General features: G+C 39.6%; 1 protein-coding gene across 1 annotated transcript in view; it reads left to right on the top strand.

Annotated features, from left to right (window-relative positions):
- The window catches only part of adp (adipose), a 177,993-nt gene that overhangs the window by 105,624 nt on the left and 57,263 nt on the right, over window positions 1-15,106 (top strand). The window contains exons 11-12 of the mRNA XM_067138475.2: window positions 2,660-2,740; window positions 12,241-12,395. Of these exons, the coding sequence (XP_066994576.2) occupies window positions 2,660-2,740; window positions 12,241-12,395 (236 nt within the window). The remainder of the gene's footprint in view (window positions 1-2,659; window positions 2,741-12,240; window positions 12,396-15,106) is intronic.

Below are 15,106 nucleotides of genomic sequence, written 5' to 3'. Positions count from 1 at the left end.
GGAGAGCTTGCTCTACTTCTGTCCATGTAGTTGGGATATCTTCCTCTATTGTTTTCTGTCCTACATCCTCAACAGAGATCTCTTTAGGGCCATTTAGGAGCTTGTCAAAATACTGCCCCATTGTATCCGTGATATCTTTCATGTTGCGAACTATATTCCCATCTGCTGTCTCCAGGGCTGTAATTGCTTCTTTATCTGATCTTTTACTTTTAACTATTCCATATATCATTTTCATATTCCCTTTACTGTCTTCTTCCAGTTTAGTTGTAAATTCTTTCCAACTTTTCTCTTTTTTCTTCCTGTACAATTCTCTTGACTTCCAACTTTCTGTATCTATATTCCTTTGCTATCTCTTCCAATTTATTGTTGTCTATTTGGTCACTGTTGATTCTTCTGTAAGACTTAGCCACATCAAGAAGTTTTTTGGCTTTATTCCTTTTAATTATGGCTTCTTTCACTTTATCATTCCACCAAGATGTTCTTTTCTCTCTCACTCTTCTGCTTGTTCTTCCACATATTTTATCTGCACTACCAACCAGACTTTCCTTAAAATCATTCCATTCTTCATTACCTTTCTTTGTGTCTGTTATTGGTACTTTAGCTCTGATTTCCTCTTGAAACTGCTGTTTGACTTCCACATCTTTCAATTTCCAGTCTTTAATTCGTGGTTTTTTCTTCTTGTCTACTTTAATAATAGGTTTGGTGACTTTTAGGTCTGCAATAAGGAGTCTATGGTCACTATCAAGGCTCTCACTAGGTATCACTTTTACATCATGCACCTTTTCTCCACTTGACCTATCTGTGATGATAAGGTCTATCACTGATCTATACTGACCGTCCCAACTGTATCTCGTTATCTTGTGGCTATCCCGTTTCTAAAACCACGAGTTCTTCACCAGAAGTTGGTTTCGTGTACATAGATCAAGCAGAAGTTCACCCTCCTCATTTCTATTACCAAATCCATATGGACCAATAATGCCTTCATAACCTGACCTATCAGTTCCTACCTGGGCATTAAAATCCCCAATTATCATTATGTTCTCTTCATCAGTGATGTCCTCTAGTTTTTCTAGGAAGCTTGCTTTTTGGTCATCGCTACAACCCTGCTGGGGAGCATAAACTTGGATTACAGTTTGAGTTTCTCCATTTAGGTATATTTTAGCTTTGATTAATCTCTCATTGATGAAGGAGACATCTGTTACACTATCATTGTCTTTATGGAGTATAAAACCAACTCCATTCCTCGCCACTGCAGGATTACCACTCCAGTATAATTTATATCTGTCCTCTAACATTCTTGTGTCGCAACCTTTCCATTTGGTTTCACTTAGCCCTAGGATGTGAATATGTCTACGGTTCATTAAATCCGTGATTTCGTTGCATTTTCCTGTTAGAGTCATAACGTTTAAGGTTCCAATCCGAAGCTTGTTTCTATGATCGGGTCTTCTCGTGCATCTTGAATGAACATCGGACATGACGTCGTCATTAGTTCCAAGAGTACTTGAAGTATTGTCGACATTCAGAATATGTTTCTTTCCGCGGCTCGTTTTCATTTTGAAAGCAACTGCATTGTACTCCTGTACTGACTTGCTAGGCCTAACGTACTAGAGGATTTTCTTTCAGGGTGGTCTCCCTTAGCCTTTGGCAGTCCCCTGCCTCACTGCAAGGCAGCAGCTGATGAATTTATGTGTTATTTCCCACACAAAGGTCTCATCTTATCCAGTCTTCTAAGGGAAAACTCCTCTGCTCGCAGCTATTGGTTTTCCCTTAGTTTGCCTGGTTTGGTATCGGCCGCCAGACCCTCGACCAGACAGTCGCAGGTAGTACCGTCTACTGTCGCATACGATAGCAGAATATATTCTGACCTGACACCAACTATCCCAAAAAGCAAGGATGCCTCTTCCGCCAGTTCCGCCGTACCAATGATCTTCATCTCCGCCTTCACTGCCGTTGTATAACTATACAAGAGTTAAAACAACTATATAAGGACTTTTTATTAGTAAGACGGTATATATATATATACATACTTATATATATAGACATATATTCAATTATGTATACTCATGCTGATGATGGCTCAGTGAGCTGAAACGTACATTTTAAAAAGCATAACATGTTAATCAAGTATTCTATAGGTTGAAACTTTATATTTTAATTGAGATACTACACTCAGTATGGACCTTGAAATATGAATTTCATTCCTTGGGAGGTTGTGTGACAACTGCTTCAGATACTGCTATAAATATAAGACATGTTGACATCCAATGTAGAACCTGGTGTCTGGAACATAAAAGCACATACATTGTAACAGTTACAAATTTAATTACAACATATCTCAGAAAAATTGAATTTCTGGGCCTTTGTGTATTAAGACTTTTCCCCTTGTTTTATTGCCCTGTACACACTCCTACAGTTACACCCATAATTTTGAAACACCCTGTTGCACGTAGAATGTTTTATGAGTTTAGAGTACATATGTCAAGTATAATATAATTATGAGGAGGATTTTTTTTTCTTTAAATCTGTGTGAATATGTATCAAAAATATTTAATTCTCTATGTAAAATACAAAAATTATAAATATTGGAGTAGGAACAGGTGGATCTACAGTGTTTATTTAAATGCAGATAGTTTCATGGCTTTGGATGTTTAATTTGCAGGGATGGTGATGTATACGCTGCCATGCGTGACTGTCATACAGCTCTCCAGCTCGATCCCGACCATGTGAAGGCACATTTCAGGTATGGTAGATTTCTAAAAAGTAAATTACAGTTAGCATTTAGACTTTCACAGCCCGTGTAACTATTCATGATGTAATATTTTTGGGATTATTATGCTGTGTAATACGCTACATAAACGCACTCAACGCATGTTTCGAATTTCAATTAGGCAATTCCTGTGACCAACTAAGGACAGTTTGCCTAAAATGCAAAAACTGGGTATCTACAGAGTTCCCTGTACTTGTGGCAAGGTTTATATTGGGGAGCATTAAGGAACATAATAGGTGTATCAGACTCAACCACCCTGATAAATCAGCAGTTGTTGATCATGCTTTAATGTCGTATTCCAAGAAGTGGATGTTCTTGCCCATATAATACAATATCGCTCCAGAATCATCAGGGAGGCGGTTGAAATACGTAAATGCCCTGATAATTTCAACCGCGATACAGGCTTCAACCTCAGTGTATTATGGCTACCTATTATCAGAACTATTAGAAAGTGATGCTTTACTGCTGCCATTCTTTGTCCCTAGCATGGGGCTAAAATGGCGTCCCTATTACATCTTAGGGCACCATTTTAAGTTCTTTGTTGTTTTCTTGCAGCAACCATTGATGCATCGTGTTTCTGATTTTTAATGATGAAGAAAGGCAAGGTACCTTTCGAAACATCCATTGAGTGCGTTTATGTAGCTTATTACATGGCATAATCCCAAAAATGTTTCATCATGAATAAATTATTGTTTGAATTGTTCGTCCTTCAGTGATATGTATGTACTCTCCAACATCCGTCTACAATTTAATAGAGGTTTTTGAAGATCTATTGGTGGCTCAGTATCCTCAGTCAAGTAGTATACTGGGGAGGAAGGGCGATAATACACAAATCAAAATAAGCCTTGAAAGATCAACAATCAAATGTATATTGACTATATAAGGAAAAGAAACAAACAAATGTCAGATCAAGTCAAAAGCTGTTTTATCTAGCATCTGCAGGACTGAAGGATTGCTGGTTAACACAGTTTTCTGGATATTTGAAAGCCATTTCATCATCATTTCTGTAATATATCATATATGATCGTGGGGTATTAGCGAACGATGTTAAACACACTGTTAGAAGCTAAAAATATCAATCTCATACAATTATTTACCCTTTCTATAATTATGGGCCTCTGGCCATTGAGTTGTAAACCATACAAAAAAGAAAACATTGAGTTGCTCCAGTTTAAGTTTTTGTGGAACATGACATCCACGATGGCCTTAGTTGATTCTGTGGTTCAGTGGAATTTTTGGAATTCATCTTTCTGCTTACATGTGTGGTAGATAGTGGACAATCCAGTGTCCTACACACTCATTGATTTTTTACCATTTTTGCTGTTCTGAAATCTCAATGTCAATTTTGTTCTTTTATTATTAACGCCTCTTTTTTTCTCTTCTTACTTTCTCCTTCCATGATATTGTAGTAGTGTTCAGACCACAAAACAACACGGAGCATACTGAACACAAAACTGTAATGACAGAGGCAACAGCTAACTTAGTTACACCGCACCATTTGGCACCACTCACAGAATTTCATGAGATTATCAAACTCTCACTGTTGGCTAATGGGATGGTGAACTGGAATTAAACAGTTGGTCGATTTTCCATATAATAGAACTTAACGGATAGAACAGCTGCTGCTGTATATAGAGAGATAGGAATATGAATAGAAACACATGATAAAATATGAGGGCGGATAAAATATAAATGGGAATTTTTTAAAAAAAATTTATTGCATCAGCCAAAAAAATACACACATACAGATCACTTTCCTACATAGTGTCCTGCCTTCGGTACACATTTTCTCCATCAGATTGATAAGTTTTTTATGCTATCCTGATAGAAGAGGTACCTGTATGGAGCCAGTTGCGCACAAATTCTTCTACACTTGCATCATCATCGAACTGCTGTCCTCCTAGATCTTGTTTGAGTGCTCCAAACAGATGGTATTCACAGGGCAATACATCTGGACTGTACAGAGGTGTCCAGTGAATTTCCTCCAGTTTTTCCCGCATTAAAGCGGCAGTATGCGGCCTTGTATTGTCATGGAAAAGAATGACGTTTCGGGTCAATTGCCGGCATCGCTTGTTGCGATACGCAGCTATTGCTTCATCCAAAAGGTGACAGTAATAGGTTGCATTAATTGTCCTTTGTTTGTGAAGAAAATCCACCAGCAAAACGCCCGCAGAGTCCCAGAAAATGGTTGCAAGCACCTTTCCAGCAGATGAGCGTGTTTTGGTCTTGACCGGACCTGCTTTGTCTCTTCGCCACCACTCCATGCTTGCTTTCTTCGACTCTGGGGTGTAATGATGCACCAAAGTTTCATCAAAAGTCACAATACGACGCAAAAAATCCTCTCTTTCTTCCTCGTAGTGATGCAGGGGTTTCTGACAAACTTCCTGGCATAAAGTTTTTTGTTCCCGATTGAGGAGACGAGGAACCCACCTAGCAGACAATTTTCTGAAATGGAGTTCATCTTAGATGATGGTTTGAAAACTTCCGTAACTTGTTCCTACGGTTAAAACAATTTGCAAAACTTTTATCCAGATCTTCACCAATAATGTCACGAATGGAACAGTGTCATCTGCAGTGATGCTTGTCCGCGGTCGCCTTTCATGAGGTTCATTTTCCACAGTTTCTCTTCCTGCCACCAATTTTTTAGCCCACTCATACATTCGAGTCTGCAAAAGTGTTTCTTCCCCGAATTGTGCACGGAGCTGTCTCAAAATTTCGGAAGGTTTGTTGCCCTCTATTGCGAGAAATTTGATCATTCACAACTAAGTATTTTTTATTTTCCACCTTGTCGATACATTAGTTGCTAAAGGCAATGCTGTTGCTGCCTCATTTTGCCTGGATCTTTGGATGCCACCAGAGTGAATGTCAGATCGAGCAGTGTAAAATCAGCTCGATGACAGCGGACTGATCAAGGAAGCTGGTGCCAAAAGCTCCTTTTAAAACACATCATAGGGCAGTTCATACAAGGTGGACAAGATCTTATAGCAAGGAGAATCTCTGTATTGTCATACACTGTCATCTTCAAACATATAGCCTCTCGCATCATCAGTCAAAAATTTCCGCTGACACAGAAACACACAATACTGTAGTGAATACATCCTTAGTGTCAGTAACGGTATTCAGTCGTCAAACTTGGCAAAATATATACAGTCCCACATTACCAGCTTTGTGCATCAGGTACAGTAGAAGCATACGCTCTTTTCTGATAAGATTACCATAAGCTTGCACCCATACAACTGGAGGATTAGATTTAGGAGACGATCATGTGAGAAATGAAATGAAGCTCTTCACCCTGGAGTGCCATCAGGAGCAAGAAGGTTCTATCATGTTTTTGGGTGGGATCATGTTTGGTCTGTGTACTCCTGTGATTTCCCTCCAAGGTAACATAACTGGTCTGGATTATAGAGATAACATTACGTACCTATAGTTACAGGATTTTTGCTGCCACTGTGGGACAGGGCTTTACACTAGTTGATAATAATGCTTGTTCTCATCTAGCCACATTGGTCAGTCTGTTTCTTGAGAAGCATGGTATACAGTGAACAGTGTGGCCAGCATATCCTGTGAACATGAATTGTGTTGAACCTGCGTGGCATGAACTGAAGAGGGCAAGAACTCATAGCCCATAACAGCATTAATAGCGGATGTGTATACTCTTTTCTTGTGAGATCGCCATAAGCTTGCATCCATACAACAGGAGGATTAGATTCAGGAGATGATCCAGCGAAAAATGAAACTGTCCCAATCCACTTGCCAACATTCAGTAAGTGATTGAAGCTGCTATCCAAGAGTGGAATAATCTGCCCTCAAAAAAGTTGGATTCTTTGGTGCTTAGTATGCCTAGTCGTGTTCAAGCACATTGAGGTGGCTATACACGGTACTGATCTGCCATACAATAAATTATAATTTTGTGTTCAGAATCCCACACTACCAGCTTTGTGCTTTTGTTTCATTTTTTGTCAGTGTTGAGCTGACTGCATGTTGTGTATGCCCTTCTGTAATGTATAATGTATTGTATGTAAATACACATAGGAAAATAAAAGGTGCACTAAACCTGAATAGGCAAAACTTTTCTTGAGTGTTGTATTAGGTGGAAAATCTATGTAATCTCGTCTAATGCTCCTACTTTCATGGAATTGTCATAACAGTCTGTGACATCATGAGTATACTTGTACTTCCCAAAAGAATTTACCAGTGTCTTTCTATAATAATCTCCTACAGATTATACTTCATAGTTATAATAATAATAAATGTTTTATTGCGCACAAATGTGCATGGAAAATAATAATGATAATAATTCTTATGAGCAGTCGTCTGTACAAAATTTTGTTAAGGATTCTATTCTCAGTTTACACTTAAGTACGTGATAGCGTTCACAGAGTTCGCCACATCTTTTGCACCTGCAGTCCGGACTTGGCTCATGAAAGCTCGCTTTAATACACAGGCGTTGGTGAAACCCATGGACTGAGAGTCTGGTCACAACGTGTCTCAACTCATAGCCTCCCTGAGTCCAGTTGCGGTTGATCATCGCATCACACTGGTAAAAGTCCCACCATATGCTGTCTCTCTTTTGTTGAAGCTCTTGTAGGAGTTCCTTATACGCTGGAGTGGCCGGGAGCAGTAGTTTCAAACGCAGCTCTTCCACAAAGAATAATTCCCTCGACAGTTGGTATACGAGGCGTGATGGAGTGTACTTTGACAGGCAAAGTACTTTCTTTAAATAGAATGCTTTCACCTTCTCTATACTATGTAGTTGCCTCTTTCCAAGATATATCCATATGTTTTCTAATCCATAGGTGGCTACAGGACTAACCTTAAGATGAAATAACTCGATGGCACATGATAGTGAGAGATGGCTCAAAGATCTGATGTCGTTAATGGATTTTATGGCAGCATTTAGTCGGTCTTTTACATGTAAAGAGAACACGTTCCCCGGTGTTTGAAAGGTGACTCCTAGGTACTTAAAATTTGTGACTGACTTTAGTTGTTGGTCATTGATTAAGAATGTTCCCCGTTTTTCTCCTTTTCTGAAGGTCAGAGAGACAGTCTTATTTTCATTTAACCTCAGCTGGTTCTCTTCTGCCCATTTCGTAACTTTATTAAAAGTAGTCTGCAAATCAAACTGAGAAGTTGACGTCAGAACCATGTCATCTGCATACATGAGAATATTGACATTTTCTGAATCTATTCTTTGTACGATGTCAGCTATGGCGGCAATGAAAAGCAATGGGCTTAGGGGGTCACCTTGAAGGACGCCAATGGTTTGAAGTATCGGATATGACTTGGTGATGCCATCACTAATCTCTACCCAGTTATCTGTAAGGAGATTCTTGATGATTGGAAGAAGATAACAACTAGGCCCGATGATATTTCGCAACTTCTCTAATACGATAACTCTATTGATCGTATCAAAAGCCTTAGAATAATCAATAAAGATTGCATGAAGTTTTCCCTTTGGAATTGCGAGGGCTTCATTAATATACTGCTGTAGACAATCGATTGCTTGAATGGTTGATCTTCTTCTTCTGAAGCCAAACTGGGAATCTGGGAGCTTGTCGTCTATTAATATTGTGAGGCGCTTACATACTAACTGAGTCAGTGTCTTTAAGAGAGTGCATTCCAGGGCAATTCCTCTGTACGAATTAGGGTCTGCTGTATCACCTTTACCCTTGTACATCATTTTTATTGTGGACTTAGCCCAGCTGTCTGGTATCCTACCCTGTTGTAAACATTCATTCAATAACTGGCAGATGGATTCTTTCAACACTGGGAATATCCCTTTCAAATGTTCATTATAAATGTTATCTGGACCACATGCTTTCCCATTTTTTAGGCTGTTAACAGTTTCTTCTATTTCTTTAGGCGTAAATCTCTCTGAGTCATTCGGGATAACTGTTGGATCGACATAAAAATTGATTGGCCGCGTGTCCCTCTCCTGAAGAATTGCACGAAGGTGCGCTTCCCAGACATCCATTGGTATATTACGAGAAAACTTTGGCTGTTTAGGACGCAAAGCTTTGTAAGGGTCCTGAGTAGCCTCTTCAATTAAACGTTTTTCTTCCTTTTCCAAAAACGTCTGACGGGCTTGTTTAGCTATGGCTTTATATTCTCTTCTTAAATTAGCGTAGTACTCCAGTCGTTCTTTCGTGCGCTGCAATTTTGCTGCGTGCAGGGCTGACAAAGCTGTTTTTCTTGCTTTGTAGCATGCATCTGTAAACCATGGTTTTGCTTTTCTATTGTTAATTACTGTAGGAGGTATTGCCTTCTTAAGAATTTCCTCCAGTTTTAAAGCAGCCTGATTCAGAGTCCCTTTGTTTAGTGTATCGATTATTGCTTTGTTGTCTGAATCCTCTAGTACTGTTAAGTCCAATGTTCTTCTCAACTTTAAAGGCTGTAACTTCTTACTGTGCCTCATACCGTTTATTAGCAGCGTTGTTTTCACGGGCAGATGCTTCTTCTCAGCTTCCATGATAACACTTTGACATTTGGTGGTTATACTAGAATTTATGAAGACGAGATCAATTGTACTCATGCCATTATAGCAAATATATGTCGGCTGTTCCTTCTTGTTGATTAGTATTAGCCCTTCTTCTTCTAGATAGCTCAAAACTTCTTTCGACTTCTGTAATTCTGTATCTACACGACAATTGAGATCACCCGCTAGGATGATGGGATCGTTCTTAGTAACCATATTCAAGCAGTTACCTATTTCTTCTATAATATCTGTGGATGTGAACTCTGGTTGGAAATAAACACATATAAGTACGCACTGCCTTGTTCGTATTACTAACGTGTTCTTTGACTTATGTTGTATAGCGAATGGTGCGAGATTCTCTTTGAAAAAGCAGGCGATTCCCCCTTTTGGCCTGCCAGTTGGGCCTTTATCCGCCAAGACATGAATTGAATAATGACTATTGATGTTCCACTCCGAAGTTAGGAAAGTTTCAACTAAAATTGCGATATCGTAAGTCTGTAACATATTCTGAACTGTTGTTGCTATACTCAAGAGTCCTTCCACGTTCCAAGATAGCATTTTAATTTCCTGCGAAATCAAGTCTTCCTTTACAATCAGACCTTGTTCACTTTCGAACACTGGGTGGAAAGGAGTTTCTTCTTTGTTGTTGGGGACGAAAGGCATACCGCCTTACACAAACATCCTGAGGCCAAAACTCTGGGCATTTCACCGCGTGAAGGTGGTCAAAGTCTATTCCTACCTTAAACGCCTTTTTTATTCCCTTGGTAGGGAGTTGTTCGCATAAGATGTCTCCAGTAATTCCATTATCTTTCAAGTATTTTATTAGATCGTCTGTTTCGTTCGTTTGATGGACACTACCGACATATAACCAGGCGGTCCTTGGGGCGGCCTTAAGGCTGCTACCGACAGTTTGTTTTGATCCCCTGACGCCGGCACTCGGCCTGCGAGAACGGTTACGCTGAACGGCTTCCGCCCAGGTTACTTCCTCATTTTCTTCATTTTCTTCCTACACGCCGTTGACCACTCTCGAGGTATAAGGTATGGCATCCATGATTTCTTGGGAATCTCTTTGCTGTTTTCTCGTCTCTTCGGGTAACGACACAACTGTACTGGTTGGTTGGGCTGTTATTGGTTTTCTGGGCGGGTCAGGCGCCATTCTTTTCTTTCCTTCTGTATCTCAAGCTTTCTCAATTCTTTGGGCGGGGATGGAAAGCCTTGTATCTTTTGTTATTAATTCTCGTTCTGACTGTGATAGAGCTTGTCTTATTTCCTCCACGACAGTCTGCTTTATTATAATTTTCAGATTTCTAATCTCCTCCCATATTGCTTTTAACTCTTCTTTGCCATTTTTAAGCATTGCAAAGTCAGCTTTGCATTCCGTGCATAGCCACATAAGTGAGCAGCTGGGCTTCTTGAGCGTGGCAAAGTCCCCTGCACTGACTGCCGCACAGTCTTTGTGATACCACCTCTTACACATTCCTTCACATTCAATCGCTGCATCAGTTTCCGTTACAAGCTTTCCGCAGCCTCCGCATGGCGTATCGGTATCTGCCATATCGACTCTTGGCATGCTTGTTATGTTACGATTGGTGACTGCGTATAGATTGTCTTTGGCAAGATGGCGGTTCCTGTAGGTCGTAATCCAGGCCTACGTTTGATTCGATGAATCACAGTCTATAACTATTATTCCATTAACTGATAAAATGGACACGCATAGAGGTTCGCTGTTACACTATGAAAATCACTATCCGTGTATTTAAGGCGGACTATCATTTAAAATCACTTTTTAAAAAAGACAGATAATTCAACTTCGCCAATTACCGGTCCAGCAACACATATTATACACGTATGGTTTGAAGGAACATGCCCATTGCATTGTTCGAGGGCAAGTCAGTGACTTTTTTGTTTGTTTTCAATTTCTGCATCATTTGTCTATGTAGTCTCCCATTACATTCCATGCAGTTCCTTCAGTGCTTGCAAAGTACATGGATTCCTCTAGAAAAGAATGGTTTGATTGTCTTTGTTTGTACAGCATATCTTTCCTCCCAATGCCTCCTTGAGTGGACCAAGCATGTGATAATCACTAGGGGCAAAGTCTGGTAAATATAATGGATGTGGAAGATAGTAAAAATGTAGATCTTGGATGGTCACAACTGTTGCATCGCCAATGAGGGGGCCCAGCATTGTCATATTGTTGCTGTGATAGATATGCATCATCATACTGAATCATGATTGGTTGATGAATTGCAGTAAGTTTCACACCTTCACTACTCAGAAACCAAACAACAGACCAGTGTTCTTCTTTCGTGCATGCCTGAAGGAAGGTGGGTATTTTTGCACGGGTACTTTAATGGTGTTTGCTTGTCTGCTGGGTAGTGTTACCTGTGGGATATTCATTAAATAGTTTGTAACAGTACTGCCAACAGACAGGACTGTGGCATGACGTATTGGATTTTTATTACACTTTTATGGTTTTCATTTGACTTGCCCACGTACAATATATAAAAATTAATCAGAGACAAAAAATTCTAGTCCTGTTTGGTTTTCAAATCATAGTTAAAACATGAAAATTTTAAATATAGAGACTGGATAAGAGTAGTGCTCTTGGAAAAGGAAAAAAAGAGGTAGAGTATTAAATAGAGTAATTTTGACTGGTATAGGTACTAACAGTGCAGAAGCATATTGATTCCATCTCATCACTCTCTGAACCAGTTGAGAACATTCTGTGGAGGAAAACCTATTGCAGGCACCTTTAACATTCCTTTGGTGTCCTCATGCATCATATAACAGAAATGTGCTGGGTATGATATTGAAGTTAGCGACCATTTTAAAGATTCCAGTGTCTAGTTTCTGTATTGAAATATCCTCGTAAAATTCCATCTTCACCATCTTTCCTTGTTTAAAATGACAATGTACCATAATGCATGTTCTCACCAATGAAAACTTGTCACTGTTAATATTTTAACATAAAGATGGTTTTATCTAAATTTGGCTTCAGGTTAGCTCGTTGCCTGTATGAGCTGAAATGGACTCAGGAAGCACAGATGTGTCTGGATGTGTTTCGAGCGAAGTTTCCAGATCATGCCCAGAGTCATGCCTGTAAAGCTCTCAGCAAGGACATCCAGACTGCTGCCAACTCAAAAGTTGACGTTGGTAAGAATTACTGTTATCAGTCCTTTTATCAAGCTGTTTGGTAAGACTCTTGTATTGTGAATACAGAATGTGATTGTTAGGTAGTAAGAGTTAATATATATATATATATATATATAGGATGGTCATAAATAAAATGTTTGTCATTTTAAGAACATGTTCCTTTTTGAATTGCACAGTGTTTTAACCCAACATACCATGGTATAAATTCTAATAGTTTACTAGTTTGCTGAGCTTAAATTTATGAAATTTAGAGAGCTGTTTCTGTTGTAGGATGTATTAAAATAGGGCAATAATAAACACACAGCACTTCATGTTCATTTATACTTTATTTGGAAATTAATCACTCTGTGCAAAATTGCACTGTAAAAAAATATAAATGACTACAGAAAGCTTTATATGTCCCTGTAATAATTAAGAGGGGAATTCCTCAAGGCAGTATTATTGGACCTTTATGTTTTCTTATATATATATCAATGATATGTGTAAAGAAGTCGAATCAGAGATAAGGCTTTTTGCAGATGATGTTATTCTCTACAGAGTAATAAATAAGTTACAAGATTGTGAGCAACTGCAACCTCGATAATGTTGTGAGATGGACAGTAGACAATGGTATGATGATAAACGGGGATAAAAGTCAGGTTGTGAGTTTCACAAATAGGAAAAGTCCTCTCAGTTTTAATTACTGCATTGATGGGGTGAAAGTTCCCTTTGGGGATCATTGTAAATACCTAGGTATTAACATAAGGAAAGATCTTCATTGGGGTAATCACATAAATATGATTCTAAATAAAGGGTACAGATCTCTGCACATGGTTATGATGGTATTTAGGTATTGTAGTAAGGATGTAAAGGAGAGGACATATAAGTCTCTGGTAAGACCCCAACTAGAGTAAGGTTCCAGTGTATGGGACCCTCACCAGGATTACTTGATTCAGGAACTGGAAAAAATCCAAAGAAAAGCAGCTCGATTTGTTCTGGGCGATTTCCAACAAAAGAGTAGCGTTACAAAAATATTGCAAAGTTTCGGCTGGGAATACTTGGGGGAAAGGAGACGAGCTGCTCGATTAAGTGGTATGTTGATATAGAAGTTGATTCCCATAGGGAACATGAAATATTTGTCGTGAATGAGTAAATTTATAATACCAATATAATGGTCTGTGCACAGCACTAGCCTTGCGTCTTGGTAGGTGTGCTAAGTACCAACTGATGAGCCCAGCTTAGCACACGAGGGCAAAACGCAGGCAACCAGGAATGAACTAGCTGGAAAATTTATATGTCCAATAACGGACCATTATATTGGTATTAAGTGGTATGCTCCGAGCTGTTAGTGGAGAGATGGTGTGGGAGGACATCAGTAGACGAATAAGTTTGAGTGGTGTCCTTAAAAGTAGGAAAGATCACAATATGAAGATAAAGTTGGAATTCAAGAGGACAAATTTGGGCAAATATTCATTTATAGGAAGGGGAGTTAGGGATTGGAATAACTTACCAAGGGAGATGTTCAATAAATTTCCAATTTCTTTGCAATCATTTAAGAAAAGGCTAGGAGAACAACAGATAGGGAATCTGCCACCTGGGCGACTGCCCTAAATGCAGATCAGTAGTGATGATTGATTGATTTGTAGATGATTCGTCCTCTAAAATTTGTCCATTCAGACATTTGGTCCACTGCAAAATGTCCATGCACTTTAGTCCTTTTAATAATGTCCATGCTACGTCCGGCTCGTTGACTAAATGGGCAATATAGTTGTATTTGGTTCGGAGGGCCCTGGGTTCGATTCCCAGCCAGGTCAGGGGTGTTAAATGTGCATCATTAAATTCTGTGTCTCGCGGACGGGGTGTTCCTGTTTGTCTTAATACAAATCTTTTGCACCCAACTCATCAGGTGGTGGTGGTGGTGGTGGTTATTGTTTTAAGAAGAAGTACAACTAGGCAGTCATCCTATATGTAACACCAATCAGAAAAAAAAAATGGAAGGGATCGGCCAAAGGAAGACAAGGGCCACGAAGGGCATGGAAATGAAAGGCTCCCTAGGCCTCGAGTGCTCTAATACCGTTGGGGTCGGAAAAGAACAAGAGTTGACCAAGGGATGTAAGTGAGGAGCCTGGCACAAGTAAGTGGAAGCCATGTCAGGACTCGGCTAAGGGCCCCATGGACGACAACCCATGCTCCAAAATTCAGCGCCCCTGGGGCCCCTTCTAGTGGCCTCTCATGACAGGCAGGGGATACCGTGGGTGTTATATTCTACCGCCCGCACCCACAGGGGGACACAATTCATCCCACTACTAATCACCATAGAAACACATAATAGCCATTGCATTCCTTCACATGCAGTTGGTGCCAGGAAGGGTATCTGGCCATAAAACTGAGCTAAATCCAAACACAAATTTGGAAAATAGGTCAGCAAGAATTGTGTCCACACTTCCCCTTAACCCCTTAACTGAGCATTAATTTTCCACATGTTGCATAATTTTTAAAACTTCAGATAATTTTTCGTCACTAAGAAAAAGTTCAAATATTGTCAATGCTTCGTGATTATCCCCAAAGTTAGCATGAAACCCAGTGTTGCCAGTAAAACTAAATCTGTTGCGCAGCCCACCATACATAACCCAGTCAGTCTGAGTGTCTTCAGTTTCTTCACATTCGTGTCCGTCGTCATGGAATACATTACTCGATTCGCAAGAATAATCGTCACTTTCATCTTCATTTTC

The sequence above is a fragment of the Anabrus simplex genome, chromosome 1, assembly GCF_040414725.1.
Source record: "Anabrus simplex isolate iqAnaSimp1 chromosome 1, ASM4041472v1, whole genome shotgun sequence".
In the NCBI taxonomy this organism is placed as follows: domain Eukaryota; kingdom Metazoa; phylum Arthropoda; class Insecta; order Orthoptera; family Tettigoniidae; genus Anabrus; species Anabrus simplex.
This window is presented reverse-complemented; position numbering and strand designations above follow the sequence as displayed.